Source organism: Oryctolagus cuniculus, chromosome 3 (assembly GCF_051225735.1).
Source record: "Oryctolagus cuniculus isolate XC-2025 breed Fujian yellow rabbit chromosome 3, ASM5122573v1, whole genome shotgun sequence".
Classification (NCBI taxonomy): domain Eukaryota; kingdom Metazoa; phylum Chordata; class Mammalia; order Lagomorpha; family Leporidae; genus Oryctolagus; species Oryctolagus cuniculus.
The window spans coordinates 69,219,584-69,240,373 of NC_142869.1; the positions used below are offsets into that span (position 1 = coordinate 69,219,584).

Genomic DNA, 20,790 nt, shown 5'->3' on the forward strand with positions numbered 1-20,790 from the left:
TTTATGAAAAATATTAACTACTGATGAAAGTGTGGACTTTAAATATAAGGCAGAACAGTCATTGAAAGAGTATTGTGGAAAGGACAGATTTCTGTTTTCTGTAATGTCAACAGTTGAAGGACTTTCTTTATCTTGCAAAGACACATACCTCAAGTATCATTATAGAGTGTGGGCTCAGCTTTTAAATGATCCTTACGTGGCAGACTGGGGAACATAGATAAAACAAAATTGACCTTCAGGTGACCATTGTTGAAGCTTCCCGATGGACTTCTCTACATTTAAATATATTTGTAGGCACTGGCGCTGTGGTGCACTAGGTTAATCCTCTGCCTTTGGTGCCGGCATCCCATATGCGTGCCAGGTTCTACTCCCAGTTGCTCCTCTTCCAGTCCAGCTCTCTGCTGTGGCCCAGGAGGGCGGTGGAGGATGGCCCAAGTGCTTGGGCCCTTGCACCCGCATGGGAGACCAGGAAGAGGCACCTGGCTCCTGGCTTCGGATCGGCTCAGCTCCAGCTCTTGCGGCCATTTTGCGGGGTGAACCATCGGATGGAAGACCTTCCACTCTGTCTCTCTTTCACTGTCTGCAACTCTACCTGTCAAATAAATAAATAAATAATCTTTAAAAAAATAAATATATTTGTAGTCTTCAGAAAAAAATGTTAAAAATTTTAGCTTAAGGACTCAAAATGAGAAGTGAAACAAAAACGTAGCTTCACTTATAAAGCTTTCAGCTTACATAGAACAGTTAAATATTGGGGTACAATAGATATAAATTTTCTTCAGTGGATGCAAGGTAAACTGAGAGAAAATCTTCTTTGGAGGAAACAAACACTGCCTGGGAGGACATTTTCTTTTTAGAGAATCAGCTCTCAAATGTATAATTTTCCCAAGCTTTTCAGTTTGAGTATTTTTTTAATTTTAATTTTTAAAAACTTATTTTTGTTTTATTTGAAAGGCAAGAAAGAGACAGAAAGAAATCTTCCATCCTCTGGGTTACACCCCAGATGCCTGCAACAGTTAGGCCTGTTATAATGAAGTATAAAACAAACACCTGCTAAGGTAATTACAATTTTTGAAAAATTATTTGTGAGATAGAGAGTGTTGAGAGAGACTGAAGCAGAGAGAGAGAGATAGAGAGAGAGAGAGAGATTCCTTCTATTGGTTCATCCCCAAATGCCCATGATGCCTGGGATTGGGCCAAGGCAGAAGCCAGGACCTGTGAACCCTATTCAGGTCTTCTGTGTAGATTACAGCTGCCTAATCGCTTGAGCCATTACTACTGTGTCCCCGGATCTAGCAGGAGGCCAGCATTAGGAGTGATATCTGGGAATTGAATTCAGGTACTCTGATGTAAGATGCAAATGTCTTAATCCCTGGGTTGAATGCCTGCTCCATCTAAGGTAATTTTAATTCCTTTGAGTTATCATTGAGATATCACAAATATGAAGGAAAATAAATTAAATGAAAAGGGTGAACTTCCTACCAAAAGCACCTTTTTCTTTAAAATTTTGTTTTTCTTTTTTGTTTGAGAGGCAGAGTAAAAGAGAGACAGACAGACATCTTCTATCTACTGTTCGCTTCTCAAATGCCCTGAAAAGCCAGGGCTGGGACAGGCTGAAGCCAGGAGCTTGAAATTCAATCCAGTTTTCCCATGTGGGTGGCATTCACTCAATCGTTTAAGCTGTCACCTGTTGCCTCTCAGGATATGCATTAGCAGTAAGCTGGAATTGAGAGCAGAACTGGAACTCGAACCCAAGGCCAAAGTGGAGTCTTAATGGCTACACCAAACACCCCAAACGCAAAAGGTATTTTAAATGTCACAGAAAGGTAAAGCAACGTTGATTTGAAGGCTTTTATAAGTGTAGTGAGAAGTGTAATATTTAATCTTATCTTTGAAAAGCTTTTAAATATTTAAATTGACCATTATTTCTGGAGTTGCAAATAGTATGAAAATGACATCCAACAGCACCATATTATGGTGCATTAACAGGTTTATTTGGATTATGTCATGAGTCCCCAGAGAAGAAATTTTCTGGTTTTGATTTTTTGTAGCACACAGAGGACAACTGGCACATTTTGTTGTTCTTATTGATATCACATGTTACAAAGCTTGCTTACCCAATAGTTAAAATGTTAGAGATATTCTGGACTGTTTTATGGTTTATAAGTAACTGTGCTCAAAGCCAGAATGATGGCTAAATGCTGCTTATGTAGTTTTTTTAAAAAAAGATTTATTTGTTTATTTGAAAAGTAGAATTACAGAGAGAGAGAGGAAGATACAATGAGAAAGGTCTTTCATCCACTAGTTCACTCCCCAAATAGGCGCAATGGCCAGAGCTGGGCCTATCCGAAGCCAGGAGCCAGAAACTTCTTCCGGATGTCCCATGTGGGTACAGGGACCCAAGTACTTGGGCCATCTTCCACTGCTTTCCCAGACTATTAGCAGAGAGCTGGATCAGAAGAGGAGCAGCTGGACATGAACTGGCACCCACATGTGATGCTGGTGCCGTAGGCGGAGGATTAACCTACTGTGCCACAGCACTGGCCCCTGAAGTTTGTTATTCATAGCTTTGATTTAGACTTACAAAGTGTTGCACTTACCAGTTGGTCAGAGTTTCTCACTGAGTTCATTTTTAAAAATCTTTATTTGAAAGGCAGAGATCTTCTGTCTGCTAGATCACTTCCCCCAGTGCCTGGAGCAGCCAGGACTTGGCTAAGCTGAAGCTAGGAGACCAGAACTCCATCTGGGTCTCCCACATGGATGGCAGGGACCCAAGTACTTGAGCCATGATCTGCTGCCTCCCAGGGTGTGCATTATTAGGAAGCTGTAATAAGGAGCAAGAGCCAGGACTGGAACCCAGGCACATCTCACATGTGGGATTCAGGCATCCTAAGCAGTCATTTAACTGCTGCACTACATACCTTCCCCTTACTGTGTTAATTTTTAAAAATTGTTTGAAAAAGTGATTTGTAATTCATTTATAGAGGGAGAGATTTTGATTGCAACATTTAAAATTGAAACAGTGAAAATGAATCTACATTCTTAATTCAAGAAATATTCTTGGATGACAAGAAAACCTTCAACCAGAGAGAATAAATTTCTGTATGTTTTCAAGGCTGAAATAAAGCACTGAAAACATTATACTCTTTGTTTTCAATGATGAAAACTTTTCAAGTAAAATCTTGTCTCTTCCCTGCTCCTTCCTCTATTGCCATGCTCTGATTCATTCCTCTTCCTGAGGATTAACTTGGAGCATTTTCAAGAAAACATGGTCTTCTTAAAAGAAGTAAAAAACTTTTTTGTAATTCAGAGCTATATATTATTCAGTTCTGTGGCAAATACATATGGGGGAAAGATGTTTGTCCTTACTGTCCAGAACATATACTTTGGATGTACTATAACCAATTTAATGCCTTTTTTCCACTTTTTCCCTTCAGGAGCTCCAACTGGAACATGCAAGACAAGCTTTTGCACTGAAAGACAAAAACAAAAGTGGCATGATTACTGGTCTAGATTTCAGTGACATCATGGTTACCATTCGGTCTCACATGCTTACTCCTTTTGTGGAGGAGAACTTAGTTTCCGTAAGTAAAAAGCAAATTCTTTAGCTTTCTGTTTCCCCAAACACTTTGGGTCCTGGATTGCTTCTGTGTACACGTGGGAATCTCAGCTATTCAAAACTTCATTCTTGCTTGGTAGAAGGTAAATGTGTGAGTGTGTGTGTGGGTGGGTGTATGCACATAGCAGCGATAGAGGTGATGGTGAGTGGTCTTTTATTCAGATCATAGCTTTATTCACAGCCACCATTTTGCTCTCATACATTTCCAAAATGTTTTTTTCCATTTACAGTGTTCAAGGGAACTGAGAGTTTGTAGTCAAGGGTGAGCAATTACTTTTTCTACTGGGCAGTATTGCTCCTGACACTTCTGCCTTCATCTTGGCCTCTCTCCACCCACCAGGCTTTCAAGGTCTTGCTATAAGGATGGCTTCTTCCTTTGTTGCCTTCAGGGTGCTGTCTGCCGGAGGGACCTGCACTGTTTTAATAACCATGGCCATGGCAGAAGGTATGGAGGAAAGGTGTGGCCATCAGCCTCTATGGCTCACTCCTCTCTCTGCCCCTTCACCTGTGCATTGTCTGTATGCACCAGACACAGTTTTTTGTTCTGTCAAATTGCTGATCTCTCTAAAGTAATCACCTGGACCAATAGCAAGCTCATGTCATCCACTTCCTCACGTAGAGTGGTGCAGCTTTCCTCACTTACCCATTTTCTTGTTCATGCATTGTGCTTATGTGTAAGTTTTTGATTACTGCTTGTTTTGAATGGAGAAAAGCCAGGGAGTGCGCTTGTTGTTTCAGCTGAGGATCATTATCCCTGATTTAGACTGGGGTAGAAAGATCAACTTCTGTTCTTTTTCTTCAGTGAATTTGAACATGGAGCATGTCACTTTCTCCTACACATTTCACCTCCTTGACACCCATCCCCCATTCCTCTACCCTCACCTCATGCCCCAAACAAAAAAAAAAAAAAAAAAAAAAAAAGGAAAGAAAAAGAGGGAAAGAGGGGAATGAAGAAGGAAGAAGGAAAGAAAATCTTACAGGGAAGAGGTCTCTCAGTGAACCTTAGGGATCCACTTAATCTTTTCCAACCGGGTCAGGCAGACCTATCATAGCCTCAGTTTACCAAAGCCATTCTGAAATGCAGATGAATAACTTAAGTCTTTCTTTTGGGTCACTGGTATCCAAATTCAGGCTAATAAAAATATGATCTGTGTTTGGATTACAGGCATGTGTGTGAGGCATGGTGGGGTTGACTGTATTTGCCCATTATTACCTACACTGTTCATATTAGAGCTTTAGGATTAAGATTGGTACAATGGTGTTTCCATAAGCATTTCTTTGAATTTTTAGTAGATAACTTTTTCAGTCATATGTTGCTGTGATTTCTGGCTTAGAAATTAAGCTTTTGATAACTGTAAAAAATACTCTTTTTTGAAGTTATGTTCAAGTGGTGAGTGGAAGAAAATACCTCCTTTCCCAGCATAGGTGATGAAGGCCATGTGGCCCCAACCCCAGGCATGAGAGAGCCTCTTTTGCACTGTTCCCCCTTGAGACGTAACTTTATGGGAATACATCCTCTCCAGAGGTTCTGTGCTGTTTCTGGGGGAGGGAGAGTTTCTGTTAGCTGTACTTTTCATGATATAGATTTAGAGTCCAGCACAGATTGTTAAATACCTTAACTAAAAAAATGGCAATAATGCCCTTAAAAAATTAGAAAATGTTGATGTAATGAAGTCTTAAAATTTAAAGTTATCACTTTTTTTTTTTTTTGTATGTGTATTAAGGGAGGGAAACACATTTTAAGAAATGTTCCTTATATTTTACATGCGTGTTTCATTTGCCCAGGACTAACGGGAGTTCCATAGTTGAGGATCTTGAAAATCCTGTTTAAATAACCATTGTTTTTGATCTGTTATAATTATATTTGTTGTTTCTGACCTTATAGGTAGATGAACCATGAAGTCCAACTTCCAGATGTTGCTTTCCTTCTTAAAACCTAAAGTTTTGTAGACTTCCCCGAGGGCATGAAATGTGCTAAGTGTTTGAGTAGGATATTTTCCTTGTATTTTTCGACTGGCTGTTAACCATTTTAATAATGAAGACTCTTGGATTTTCTCTGAGAAAAGTACGGTTTCCATAACTGCAGTTTTTTTTTTTTGTTTAACTTTTCATGTTGTCATTTTCCAGGCAGCTGGAGGCAGTATCTCACACCAGGTTAGCTTCTCCTACTTCAACGCCTTTAACTCCTTACTGAACAACATGGAGCTTGTTCGTAAGATATACAGCACTCTAGCTGGTACAAGGAAAGATGTTGAAGTCACAAAGGGTAAGGTTTTTTAAATACTCCGCATTTTCACTTTTCTTCTAGACATGAGGTTGATCTAGTTTACCACACTAAAGCCAGATCTAGACCGCATATTGCCATGTGTAGCTATGTTTCAGGTGGGCTCCAGAAATCCAGGTGGTGGATTTAATGGGCTGCTGAGGTCAGGAATGGAAAAGTAGCTTTGACAGCTTTGAAAAGAACCTTGGCCCAGTCTGTCAAACAGGTCAGTGGCTCTGTGGCAGCAGCTTGTTTGTGCTAGGAAGGAGTTGCCACAGAAACACGGGCAAGTCGACTCCTGGTGGTGAATTGTAGTAGGATGTTTGGGATGACTGAAGAGCAGCCAGTTTGTTGTAACTCTGGAGACAGAAGGGTAAATGAGATAAGAGAAGGGACTCTGAAGATATTGATTTATCTTTGATGTTTGTTTATCTGTTTTTGGTGTTGCATCATAATGTTTTTAGCAGCTTTCAGAAATGCAGTTATTACCATATAATTGAAGTTAAATATTTAAATTTTTTTAGATTTTTAAAATAAAAACTAACATCCCTTTATCTTTCAGATTATATTCTTTTTTTTAACTTTTATTTAATAAATATAAATTTCCAAAGTACAGCTTTTGGATTACAGTGGCTTTTCCCCCCCATAACTTCCCTCCCACCTGCAACCCTCCCATCTCCCGCTCCCTCTCCCCTTCCACTCACATCAGATTATATTCTAATTGGTTAAAGTAGAAATTTGTTGTCTCTTAAGAAAATTTTAATATCTTAACATATTTTTCTTACCTTCCAGAGGAATTTGCTCAGAGTGCCATACGCTATGGACAAGTTACTCCACTAGAAATTGATATCTTATATCAGCTTGCAGACTTATATAATGCTTCAGGGTAATTATTCCAGTAATTCTTTAAGATATTTTTTATAAAACAGTTCCCTTTTTTCCCCCCTAAATGTTTATTTAAAAGGCAGAGTGATAGGAAGAGAGTCGGAAATGGGGGTGAGAGAAAAAGGGGTGTGTGTGCATGAAGAGATCTTCATCCACTGGTTCACTCCCCAAATGGCCATAACAGCCAGGGCTGGGCCAAACTGAATCAGGAGCCAAGAACTCCATTCAGGTCTCCCACGTGAGTGGCAAAAACCCAAGTACTTGGGCCGTTATCTGCTGCCTCTCAGACACACTGGCAGGAAGCTGAATCAGACAGAGTCAAGACTTGATCTCAGCAATCTTGATATGGGATGCAGGCATCCCAAGTGGTGATTTTACCCTCTGCTCCACAATGCCACCCTAGGGCAGTTCTTTTAAGATGTAAAACGCTGATATGCTTTCAGTTCATTTTAGCAGTATTTCATTCATAATATAAATTCTAAGAGGCAGATATAAGGAACAAGAGAGAGAGGCAGAGAGAATGAGGTGAGAGAAGAAAAGAGAAGAAGGAAAGGAAAGGGGAACAGATAGAGAGGAAGAAGCAAAATAAAGGAATAAGAGATTGAGAGGGCCTGGCACTATGAAGTAGCGGGTAAAGCCGCTGCCTTCAGCACCAGCATCCCATATGGGTGCTGATTCGAGTCTCAGTTGCTCCACTTCTGATCCAGCTCTCTGCTATGGCCTGGGAAAGCAGTAGAAGATGGCCTAAGTCTTTGTGTCCCTGCACCCGCATGGGAGACTTGGAAGAATCTCCTGGCTCCTGGCTTTGGATTGGTGCAGCTCCGGCCATTGCGACCATCTGGGGAGTGAACCAGAGGATGGAAGACCTCTCTCTCTGCCTCTCCTTCTTCTCTCTCTCTGTGTAACTCTGACTTTCAAATAAATAAGTAAATCTTTAAAAAAAGAAAAAGAGATTGAGGGACATGAGAAAGCAGAATGGGGAAAGGAAGAAAATGAGAGGGAAGGGAAGGAAAGGGAGGGAAAATACTGATTTGTCTTTCTAAATTTCAAGATTTACAGAAATTTGCCTAAATTTATAAAATAGACTGATGTACATGGAAAAATATCTTGCAATCTTTTTGGTTTGTTGTAAACAGTCATCTTACTGATCAGTATATACCACATTGTGTTGGTATATGCCTGTGGCATTATCATCATAGCTATCATCACAGACAAGCTCAGATGTTTATGACTGTATTTTCTAAGTTTAAACAATCAAAAAGCTCATGGAGGGCATTGAATTTGTAATTTCAGGGGCAGGTGTGAATTCCAGCAGTTAAGATGCTGATTGAGGTGCCCACATCCCTTATTGGGTTCAAATCCTGACTGGCTTTCTGCTGATGCAGACCCTGAGAGGTGGTAGTGATGGCTCATGGGTGGAGATTTTTTATTTAATTTTAAAAATTTATTATTTCTTTGAAAGTCAGAGTTAAAGGGAGAGGAAGTGGTGTCTTCCATCTGCTGGTTTCCTACCCACATGGCCACAACAGCCAAAGCTGGGCCAGGCTGAAGCCAGGAGCCATGAGCTTTGTCTGGGTCTCCCACATAGATGGCAGGGGCCCAGACTCTTGGACCATCCTCCACTGCTTTTCCCAGGCCATTAGTAGGGAGCTGGATCAGAAATGGAATGACTGGGACTTAAACTGGTGCTCGTATCTTTATCTATCCCAGAAAAGGAAAACTGAGGGGTTGGAAAGAAGCCCATGGGCCTAGGACACAGAGAGCTCTGCTCTTGGCATCAGGCTTGGCCTCAGGGTCCCAGTATTGCTGTTGCTACAAGGTTGACAAAAGTACTTTTTTTTTTTTTTTCTGACAGGCAGAGTTAGTGAGAGAGAGAGAGACAGAGAGAAAGGTCTTCCTTTTTCCGTTGGTTCACCCCCCAAGTGGCTGCTACAGCCGGTGCGCTGTGCGGATCCGAAGCTAGGAGCCAGGCGCTTCCTCCTGGTCTCCCATGTGGATGCAGGGCCCAAGCACTTGGGCCATCCTCCACTGCCTTCCCGGGCCACAGCAGAGAGCTGGATTGGAAAAGGAGCAACCAGGGCAGAACCGGCGCCCCAACCGGGACTGGAACCCGGGTACCGGTGCCGCAGGCGGAGGATTAGCCTAGTGAGCTGCGGCGCCGGCCAAAAATACTTCTTATAAATAGATTTAAAGTGACCTTTAGCAGGATCACGGAATGCACTAATTTGTGAGCAGATTTTTGGGAAACAGTAGTGCATTTCACATGGTTAAAAATTCAAAGGATTCAAAAGAAGGTAGTATAAAAAAGACTCCCTCCTGCTGTTGCCCTTCCTTGATGGCATCTAGTATTTACTTTGGGGATACATTTAGTCTGTATGTACCATCAACATCTATGCTTCACTTCTAGCAAGAATTACTGTTATTCACTTTTAATATTTATCACTAGCATCTTACTAAATTTGTCTACTCCACGTTGTTTCTCTGGAGTCTCTTGGTTTTTTTTGTTTATGTAAACAGGGTCTAAAGATTTTTTTTCTCCCTAAAATGATTTCTGAAAAATAGGGAAATAATTTTAAACCATAGTTCTGGTTGTTTATGTTTTCCTTTTTAAGGAAAGACAGGTGTCAGGAATTTGTCAGTGTCTAACTCTTCTTTCTTTCCCATATTTTTGCCTGAAGGCGCTTGACTTTGGCAGATATCGAGAGAATAGCCCCATTGGCTGAGGGGGCCTTACCTTACAACCTGGCAGAACTTCAGAGACAGGTAGGAGTAGTCTCATAAATATAATCACTCTTAAAAATGCCAAAATGTACGTACATGATACAGCTAAACTTCCTGAACTCTAGGAAAACTGAAAACTGTTTCCCAGAGGAAGACTTTACATAGCTCAAAGATTATCTGTAAGAACTACTGTTGTATTATGAGAGTTACTGTAAAGCTAGTTCTCAAACAGTTTTTGTGTTGGTGTGTGTGTGTGTGTGTGTGTGTGTGTAAATTGTTGAAATATTTACTTAGTATAGACTCAGTCTTCTATGTACAAAGTTAATTGAAAGTGAATCTCAATGGAGAATGTGACTGGGAAGGGGAGAGGGAGGAAGTGGAGGGGTGGGAGTGTGGGTGGGAGGGCAGGTATGGTAGAAAGAATAAGTATATTTCTAAAGTCATACTTATGAAATTTGTATTCCTTAAAAATGAATTTAAAAAGAAAGAACTATTGTTACCTCCTTCCTCATAGAGTATTTTTGTGGGATAGCTTGGTTATTGTTCTTTTCTAGTTTAAGGTAAGAGAACAAACATACCTGAGTTTGACCTCCTTCCTCTAGAATTTGTTTTCCTGTGATTTGTCAGTTACATGTAAAGATTAAGTTTACTTTGTATCATTAAACTGATATTTATGGAGTTTTTAATATACAAAACATTCCTCAAATGGAAGAAGACATTCACTGGGATTGTGCTTATAGATTACAATAGGAAAAAAAGGAAAAGTAATTAATGAACCAGAAAGAGAACCTTGTTATTAATTTTTGCTGTAATGTTAGTCTTTATTTATTATAATGTTAAGGATGATTGAAACAGTAGCTCTGAATCCCGTAGAGTCAATACGGTCTCATTTCTGATTTTATAGATACTATCTGGATAGGAAAATAACCCCATGAAATTACCTTTGAAGTGTGTGGAATGGGGCAGCCTCCCCTAAATATTTCTAAAATGCTCTTGACTCCTGCATTGTGTACAATAGCATGAATCAATGAATTTTATTTTGTAGCATTTGAAAGTTTGTAAGGAATTCAGCCTAGGACTTACAGCAACCAAACTAATAGAATACATTTTCTTTACTTTTCAATCTTGAAAAAGATTTCTTCAATTAACATATTTCAAATTTGTAAGGCACTTTAGGATGGCCGTGTAGACTGCAATTCTAGTGACTCAGTTTAAAAAATTCTTTATTCCATAGAATTACAGTAATGCTAACCATACTATTCTCATGTTACTTCCAGAAGATACCCTGATTTCTCTTGTAATTTTTCCTATGTTGCCAAACTAGGAATATGGTTGTCCCTGGATATTTGGGGGGAATTAGTTCCATGATCTTTGATGGGTACCACAATCTATAGATACTCCAGTATTTTATATAAAATAGTATAGTATTTACATAAAACCTACCTACACCCTTTCATATCCTTTAAATTATTGCTAGGTTACTTAAACTACCAAATACAAAGTAAATGCTGTGGAAGTCATTGTTATACTGTATTGCTTAGGTAATAATGACGTTAAAAGTGTGTAAACAGGGCCGGCGCCGTGGCTCACTAGGCTAATTCTCCACCTTGAGGCGCCAGCACCCCGGGTTCTAGTCCTGGTCGGGGTGCCGGATTCTGTCCTGGTTGCCCCTCTTCCAGGCCAGCTCTCTGCTGTGGCCAGGGAGTGCAGTGGAGGATGGCCCAAGTGCTTGGGCCCTGCACCCCATGGGAGACCAGGATAAGTACCTAGCTCCTGCCATCGGATCAGTGCAGTGCGCCAGCCGCAGCGCGCAAGCCGCGGCGGCCATTGGAGGGTGAACCAAAGGCAAAGGAAGATCTTTCTCTCTGTCTCTCTCTCTCACTGTCCACTCTGCCTGTCAAAAAAAAAAAAAAAAAAATTACAAAAGTGTGTAAACATATTCAGTATGGGGACAATTTTTTGCCAGATTTTTTTAAGGTTTATTTATTTATTGGAAAGGCAGAATTTACAGGAGGTTGGGGAGTAGATCTCATATCCACTGGTTCACTCCCCAGATGGTTACAGTGGCCAGTGCTGGGCCAGAACAAAACCAGGAGACAAAAGCTTCTTCCCGGTCTCCCACGTAGGTGACAGGGACTCAAGAACTTGGGCCATCTTCCACTGCTTTCCCAGATGCATTAGCAGGGAGCTGGATTGGTAGTGGAGCCTCTGGGACTCGAACCAATGCCCCTGTGGAATCCCAGTGTCATAGGTGGCAGCTTTACTTGCCATGCCATGCCACAATGCTGGTCCCTCCCAGATGTTTTTGGTCTATAGTTGATTGTGTTCGCAGATTCAGAACTGATGAATACAGAGGGTTAACTGTAAATAATTATTATGTAGTGTGTGGAATGTTTCCCTATAGGAATCCTTAAAACTTACATATAAAATAGGAAGAAGGACATGTCTTATCACCTCTGTTGGCAGAAGTTGAATGATAAGGGTCAGTGCTGTGACATAGCTGATTAAGCTACTGTCTGCAGCACCGGCATTCCATATGAGCATTGGTTCAAGTCCTGGCTGCTCCACTTCCAGTCCAGCTCCCTGCTAGTGTGCCTGGGAAAGCAGCAGAGGATGATGGCCCAAGTCCCTGGGCCCTTGCACCCACATGAGAGACCTGCATGAAGCTCCTGTCTCCTGGCTTCAGCCTGGCCCAGCCTTAGCCAGTGCAGCCATTTGAGGAGTGAACCAATGGATGGAAGATCTCTCTCCTCTCTCACTGTCTCTCCCCCTCTCTTGCTCTAACTCTGTCTTTTAAATAAATAATTTTTTTTAAAAAAGTTAAATGATACAGAATCTGTGAGTACAGAAATAGAAGTTATGAGGGAGGCAGTAGTTAAGAGCTTGGGTACTGATATGTAACATCCATCCATTCTGTTTCCTCGTTTGTTGAATAATGACAATAATATCCATTGGATAGGATTAGTGTAAGAATTACATGAGATAATATATTAGGCTTGCTACCTACTAAGAGTGCTATACATGTTAACTGCTATTATTGTTGTGGTTGTTACTATTATTGAATATGAGAATCCTATATGAGAAAACTCCAAGATGATCCCAGATGACTCTCATCTACTCCCATTAAGTGGAAGGGATAAGAAGTGAGGTGTCGCTCCCCCTCTTCGTGGAGGAACGACACAGGACCCTGCGCTGTTCTTTCGTCTGCTCGGCCCTCCCCGGGTTTGCTGCTGGTTCTTCCCGGGTTGGCTACTATCCCTTCCACCTCCGTGGAAGGGCAGTTCCCCCTGGCCACATTCCCCACTTCCGCAGGGGAGCGGCACACCGCCGGCCGGCTTTCTCGGGGGCTGCACGGGTTCCCTTAGATGTTCCCCATAGATGTTCCTGATGCATGCCGTCTCTCTCCTCCTTTATAGTCCTCCTCCGCCAATCCCAACTCGGCTGCCCACACGCCGAGTATGCTGCTCTCCTCCAATCAGGAGCAAGTCCTACAGTTTATTAGTTGAACTGGAGGCAGCTGTGCGGAAGCTGTTTACTTCTCTCCCAGCGCCATATTGTGGGAGAGCAGATGCATAGAATAAGTCCTAATTCGAGTAACTTAGTCTAGTCCGGATTGCTCCCCACAGTGAGGGATAATTACATTGTTGTATTTTTTTTTTTAATTTATTACCTGAAACATTTTACTCAATTTTTTTGTTCTGCTGAAATTGTTTTGTTTTTTTCTTAAATTAATTGATAATGGACATTTATCTAAGAGAAAACTCCTACCCCACACATACACAAAATTCTATTCCAGTGGGATGGTCTAAATATTAAAGATTATGAAAGAAAATAGATACGAGATGATATTTATGATCTGGGATAAACAAAGATTTTATGAAGAGGGTAAAAAACACTGTTACAAAGAAAGATTAATGCAGTGAACTTTCTTAAATTCTAGAATTTTTGTTCATGAGAATATACCAGAGAGGGTGAAAAGACAAACTACACTCTAGGGAAAGAAGAATATTTGTAATACATGTAAGTGACACAAGATTTGTGTCCAATATGTAATTAAGTTCTACAAATTCAGAACCAAGAGGCAGACAGTCTAATTGAAAAATGGGTAAAATACCTAAGCCTCGTCCTTGGGCCTCTGCACCCACATTGGAGACCTGGAGGAAGCTCCAGGCTCCTGGCTTAGGATGAGTCCAGCTCCTGCCCTTGCATCCATTTGGGGAGTGAACCAGTGGATGGAAGACCTCTCTTTCTCTCTCTGTGCCTATGCTTCCGTAACTCTGCCTTTCAAATTAAAAAAATCTTTTAAAAAAAGAAAAACTGATGGCATCACAACTTTGAAAATGATTTGTCAGTAACAGCTACAATTAGAGATGCATACCTAGTTATTCTCTTCTGGATGTGGACCCTAACAAGAATGAGTACATCTGTGCACTAAAAGATAGGCACAAGGATGTTTGTGGCAGCATTATTTGTAATAACAAGAAATTGGAAACAAGGTAAAATACTTGTCACTGGTAGAATTGATAAGTATATTATAGTAGTATAGAAGCCACCTGCAGTGAGAAAAATGGAAATTTTAATTTGAAGTATGTGAGTTAAGTAAAGGGAGGTGGGTTGCAGGGAGAAAATGTGTACATATTGGAGTACATAACAGTTTGGAGGGTAAAGCCAAGTGAAAGGCCAACTTGGGTGCTATAAGAGAATGGTAAGCAGACTTACTCTCCTTCTTTACCATATGTTGCACAATTATTTTTTTAACTATCTGAGGGTAAATGATCTATGATGGACCTACTGGGGAATATATGTACTTTAAAAAGCAGAGTTTTGTTTCTGTAGAAAATTGTATCAAAGCTACAGGCCACTTCATCAGAGAATTTTAGAAATATAAGCTAGGTTATATTCTGTTAAAATATTAGAAGGATTTTTTCCGAAGATTTATTTATTTATTTGAAAGGCAGAGTTACAGAGAATGAGAGGCAGAGACACAGAGAGAGATATTCCATTTAGTGGTTCACTCCCCAAATGGCCACAATGGTCAAGACTGTGCCAGGCTGAAGCCAGGAGCCAGGAGTTTCCTCCCAGTCTCCCATGTGGGTGCAGGGACTCAAGGACTTGGGCCTTCTTCCATTGCTTTTCCCAGGCCATTAGCAGGAAGCTGTATCAGAAGTGGAGCATTTGGGTCTCAAACTGGCGCCCATATGGGATGCTAGCACTGTGGGCGATGGCTTTACCCACTATGCCACAGTGCCAGCCCCTAGAATGACTTTTTTATTATTATTATTATTTTTTTTGACAGGCAGAGTGAACAGTGAGAGAGAGAGAGACAGAGAGAAAAGTCTTCCTTTTGTCGTTGGTTCACCCTCCAATGGCCGCTGCGGCCAGTGTGCTATGGCCGGCACATCACGCTGATCCGAAGGCAGGAGCCAGGTGCTTTTCCTGGTCTCCCATGCGGGTGCAGGGCCCAAGCGCTTGGGCCATCCTTCACTGCACTCCCTGGCCACAGCAGAGAGCTGGCCTGGAAGAGGGGCAACCGGGACAGAATCCGGCGCCCGCCTGGCACCAGAACCCAGTGTGCCGGCGCCGCAGGCGGAGGATTAGCCTATTGAGCCGCGGTGCCGGCCTAGAATGACTTTTATATCTCTCTCATCTATAGCATTCCTTAGCATAGAACTTAGTCTCTTTTGTGTATTTTGCATTCTCGTGGACCTTCTTTTGATTTTGGATTCAGTAGTACACAGAGGAAAGCATTACAGTCCATTTACTAATTCATTTTATGAAAATTTTTATGTCACTTGTGTTACTTTTACCAAAAATGGGACTCTGTTCTCAAAAAGGAGAAAATTGTGTTTATATATTAGCTATCATTCGTCATTTACCTCACTTAAGTTATTAAATTTTAAAGACTTATTGTTCTTGGCATATCATAACTTTCCTCTTACAGAGAGAAAACTACTTATTGTTTATGTTTAAGTAAAACATTTTTCCTCTCTCCCTTCTCCTATGTTTATGATAGCTGTGAGTTTAATCTGACTTTGTAGGGCCAAGAATATTGAATTCAAATCTGAGAGTATTAAAGTTACAGGTGTGATTTGCAGACAGAAGAATTTTGTTTTATTTTCCTTACCCTTAGTTTCCATTCCACTTTTACATTTTAGTTGATACAGAATGTGGTCTTTGTGGTTTTCTTTTTTTTTTTTTCTCTTTTGTCCTTCAGTGCACAACATAAAAGACTTTATTCTTGTCTTTTTTTCTACCTCTTAAGAGTATGTCATTTGAAAGTGGCAGTTCACTTTTTTAGATTGGTATGCTACACGAAGAAGCTTAGTTTGGGCAGGTTGCTTGAATTGTTACTGATATAAGCTTGTTCTATCTAATTCTCATTTTTGGATGAGGTCATTTAAAAAAAAAACGAAAGGAACTTCTCTTCAAATGAGGTGTTAATTCATTTCCTATAATAAACATATGCTTAGGAAGCAGGTTAAAAAACATTTTAGATTCTCAACTCATGTTTTGCTTTGAGAAACACTTAATTAACCTTGTTAAATATCAACTTTCATAATCATAACCTTAAGAGAAAGAGTGGCTTTTCCTCTGGCCCATTTGCTCACGGTAGGCGATCTTAGTGCTGAGTAGTTTCTTTCAGCGTAAATACTAAATATTCAGCTTGCAGTCATTAATAGTGATGATAGTCATAGTAGCATTCCACTTATGAATATTCATCATGTGAAATCCATAGCACTAATTACATTAATTTGCATACCTGAATACAAGTGAACCATAACATACAATGATAACTAGCCTTAAAGTAATCTTGGTAACCATATACATTGTACGTTTTCTTATACATACTATTTAATAAAGGTAGAGATGACATTTCTGTCAAAGGGCTTTTAGGTATTTATAGTTCAACATGTTTTTAGCTAAGAATTAAAGCACAGTATAATCCTTCAGTTTTCATAGGATTTTGTAGGACTTACCAACATTATTTAAGGAAGAGTAGAAAAAAAAGTATGTGGTTGAACAAAAAAGGACAAACCTTTTATATAAATAAGGGAATTAGTGGTTATTTGATATTTATTTGGGATAAGCCTTTTTATTCTGAGTTTTAATTCAACATATTCTTTTGAGAAAATACGTGATTGAAAATAATCCATAATCTATGAGAATGAGGTTTCTTTTCATCCAATTTTGTGATTGAGAAATTCCAGTTTTGGGAAAAAAGTTTTATGTTCTTTTTTTTATTATTTAATAAATGTGAATTTACAAAGTGCAACTTTTGTATGTGGCTTCCCCCCCAACCTCCCTCCCTCCCGCGGCCCTCCCCTCTCCCACTCCCTCTCCCATCCCTCCCTTCATCAAGTTTCATTTTCAATTACCTTCATATACTGAAGATCAACTTGGTATATACTAAGCAAGGATTTCAACCGGCTGCCCTCACACAACTACACAAAGTATAGGGTATTGTTTGACTAGTAGTGTTGTTTTTAAGTTTCATAGTAAAACACATTATGGACAGAGATCCTACGTGGGGAGCATGTACCCAGTGACTCCCGTTGTTGATTTAACAATTGACACTCTTATTTATGACATCAGCAGTCACCCGAGGCTCTTGCCATGAGCTGTCTAGGCTATGGAAGCCCCTTGAGTTCACCAACTCTGAACTTGTTTAGCCAAGGCCATATCACAGTGGAGGTTCCTTCCTCCCTTCAGAGAAAGGCGCCTCCCTCCTTGATGGCCTGTTCCTTCTGCTGGGGTCTTGTTCACCAGGATCTTTCATTTAGATTGTTTTCACCACCATGTCTTGGCTTTCCATGCCTGTGAGACTCTCATGGGCCTTTTAGCCAGATCCGAATGCCCCAAGGGTTGATTCTGAGGCTGGAGTGCTGTTTTGGGCGTTTGCCATTCTATGAGTCTGCTGTGTGTCCTGCTTCCCCTGCAGGATCATTCTCTCCCTTTTAATTCTATCCTTCATTATTTGCTTACACTGGTCTTATTTGTAAAATCTCTTCGACCCTTACCCTATCTTTTTGTTCGGTTGTGTACTTATACTTATCACTTTACCAAGTGTGCTGGCATTGGTACATGCCTCCTTGATAAGACTGAGTTGAAATCCCCTGGCACATTTCTAGTTCTGTCATTGGAGGTAAGTCTGAGTGAGCCTGTGCTGAGCCATATATCTCCTCCCTCTCTTATTCCCACTCCTATATTTAACAGAGATCACTTTTCTGTTAATTTTAAACACCTAAGAATGATTGTGTATTGATTACAGAGTTCAACCAATGTTCATGTTTTAAGAAGTTAAGAGCATATGCTACCTGTTTAATCAGTAACATAACAGCTATCTTGATTTTAAAAGATTTTAAAATTTAAGCCCGATTGCCTGTCTTTGTTTAAGTTTGTTGTAACAAATTACCAGACTAGGTAGTTTAGACAACACATTTCTCCTAGCTCTGGGGCTGAGAAGTTCAACGTGAAGGCACCAGTCGATGCAGTTCCTGTTAAAGAGCTATTTTTGTTTTGCAGATAACAGTGTTCTCATTATATCCTCTGTAGGAGAGAGGGAGAGGGAGAGAGAGGAATAGACTGATCATCTTTCTTGGGTGTCTTTTTATACAGCATTAATCCTAACATGAGGGCTCTTCTCTCATGACCTAATTATCTCCCAAAGAACCTCCTGCTAATACCATCACATTGGTGATCAGATAAAGGTTTCAGCAGGTGACTGGTTTTGAGGGGACACAGCGTTCAGCTGATAGCAATGCCATAAGTTGAATTCATAAAGTATGATGTTAATTATCATCATTACCTTGAAGAAACAGATTGTGTTTATGTTTTCTGTTGTTGTCTTTGAAGCAAAGTACAGGAGTTAACTGGTGAGCCTCACTGTACCAGCAGATTGTTCAATATTTTAAGAACCGAAGCGGGGCCAGTGCTGTGGCATAGTGAGTAAAGCCGCCGCCACCTGCAGTGCTGGCATCCCACATGGGCACCAGTTCAAGACCTGGCTGCTCCACTTCTGATCCAGCTCTCTACTATGGCCTGGGAAAGCAGAAGGAGGCCCACATGCTTGGACCCCTGCATCGGCATGGGAGACCTGGAAGAAGCTCCTGACCTCCTGGGTCCGCCCAGCTCCTCCTGTTGCGGCCATTTGGGGAGAACCAGCAGATGGAGGATCTTTGTGTCTCTCTCTCTGCCTCTGCCTCACTGTAACTCTGCCTTTCAAATAAATAAATCTTTAAAAAAAAAAAAAAAAAAACTGAAGCATGTTCAGTCGGTATAATACCAAAATGATTTTTTGCAGTGATTAAATAAAAAGCTTATGTTAAAATTTTTTATCTCATTGTTTTATCATTTTTGGATATATTTAGAATGTGTGTTATGGGCCCGCACCTTGGCTCACTAGGCTAATCCTCTGCCTGCGGCGCCAGCACCCAGGTTCTAGTCCCATTTGGGGCGCTGGATTCTGTCCCGGTTGCTCCTCTTCCAGTCCAGCTCTCTGCTGTGGCCCGGGAAGGCAGTGGAGGGTGGGCGCTGCACTCTCATGGGAGACCAGGAGGAAGCACCTGGCTCCTGGCTTCGGGTCGGCGCAGCGCCACCGGCCGTGGCGGCCATTAGGGGGTAAACCAACGGAAGGAAGACCTTTCTCTCTGTCTCTCGCTCTCTCACTGTCTAACTCTGCCTGTCAAAAAAAAAAATTGTGTGTTATGTATAATTTTATAATATATTATATTTATGTATATAGAGTTAATGTAGATAAAGAATACCTGAGCTGTCTGTTATGCTTCTTTTAAAGCTTATTTAAAGCTAATTTTAAGTTTCCTTTAAAAAGCAAGTATTTTGTTCCTTCATTTTAGACTGCTTATGTAGTCTAGCAGATATTTTCTTTTTTTAAAAATTTATTTGAAAGGCAGTTACAGAGAAGCAGAGAGAGAGAAAGGGAGAGAGAGAAAGGGAGAGAAAGAAAGAGAGAGGTCCTCCATCTTGTGGTTCACTCCCCAGATGGCTGAATTGGCTGGAGCTGGGCTGATTCGAAGCCAGGATCCAGGAGCTTCCTCCATGTCTCCCATGTGGGTGCTGGAGCCCAAGGACTTGTCCCATCTTCTGCTGCTCTCCCAGATCCAGAGAGCTGGATCAGAAGAGGAGCATCCAGGACTCAAACCTGTGGCCAGGTGGGATGCTGCTGCTGCAGGCTGTGGCTTTACCTGCTGTGCAACAGCGCCCCCTGTTCTTTTTCTTTTAAAGATTTATTTTATTTGAAAGTAATAGTTATAGGAGAGAAGGAGGAAGGGAGGGAGGGAGAGGGAGAGGGAGACCTTCTATTTGCTGGTTCACTCCTCAAGTGACCACAATAACCCGAGTGGGCCATTTCTATTTTTATTTTTTTTTATTTTTATTTATTTATTTTTTTTGACAGGCAGAGTGGACAGTGAGAGAGAGAGAGAGAAAGGTCTTCCTTTGCCGTTGGTTCACCCTCCAATGGCCGCCGCGGCTGGCGCGCTGCGGCTGGCGCGCTGCGGCTGGCGCACCGCGCTGATCCGATGGCAGGAGCCAGGAGCCAGGTGCTTTTCCTGGTCTCCCATGGGGTGCAGGGCCCAAGCACCTGGGCCATCCTCCACTGCACTCCCTGGCCACAGCAGAGAGCTGGCCTGGAAGAGGGGCAACCGGGACAGAATCCGGTGCCCCAACCGGGACTAGAACCCTGTGTGCCGGCGCCGCTAGGCGGAGGATTAGCCTAGTGAGCCGCGGCGTCGGCCCCGAGTGGGCCATTTCAAAGGCAGGAGCCTGGAGCTTCTTCTGGATTTCCCATGTGGGTGGAGGGACCCAAGCACTTGGGCCATCCTCTGCCGCTTTCAAAGGCACATTAGCAGGGAGCTGGATAGGAAGTGAAGCAGCTGGGACTCAAATGCATGCCCATATGGGACGTCTGCATCACAGGCAGCAGCTTTTCCAGCTATGTCTCACAGCTGGTCCCCAAATATTTTCTTTTTTTTTTTTTTTTAAGATTTATTTTATTTATTTGAAAGTCAGAGTTACATAGAGAGAGGAGAGGCAGAGAGAGAGAGAGGTCTTCCATCTACTAGTTCACTCCCCAGTTGGCCAAAACGGCTGGAGCTGTGCCAATCTGAAGCCAGGAGACAGGAGCTTCTTCCGGGTCTTCCACATGGGTGCAGGGGCCCAAGGACTTGGGCCATCTTCTACTGCTTTCCCAGGCCACAGCAGAGAGCTGAATCAGAAGTGGAGCAGCTGACACCCATATGGGATGCTGGCACTGCAGGCGGTGGCTTTACCTGCTACACCATGT

At 41.6% G+C, this 20,790-nt stretch overlaps 1 protein-coding gene across 6 annotated transcripts in view; it reads left to right on the forward strand.

The window, feature by feature from the left end:
* SLC25A12 (solute carrier family 25 member 12) overlaps nucleotides 1-20,790 on the forward strand; it is a 105,325-nt gene that overhangs the window by 53,757 nt on the left and 30,778 nt on the right. For all 6 annotated transcript variants that reach the window (XM_070070693.2, XM_070070697.2, XM_070070698.2 and 3 more), the window contains 4 exons: nucleotides 3,438-3,584; nucleotides 5,747-5,885; nucleotides 6,675-6,768; nucleotides 9,446-9,530. In XM_070070693.2, coding sequence (XP_069926794.1) covers nucleotides 3,438-3,584; nucleotides 5,747-5,885; nucleotides 6,675-6,768; nucleotides 9,446-9,530 — 465 coding nt within the window. The remainder of the gene's footprint in view (nucleotides 1-3,437; nucleotides 3,585-5,746; nucleotides 5,886-6,674; nucleotides 6,769-9,445; nucleotides 9,531-20,790) is intronic.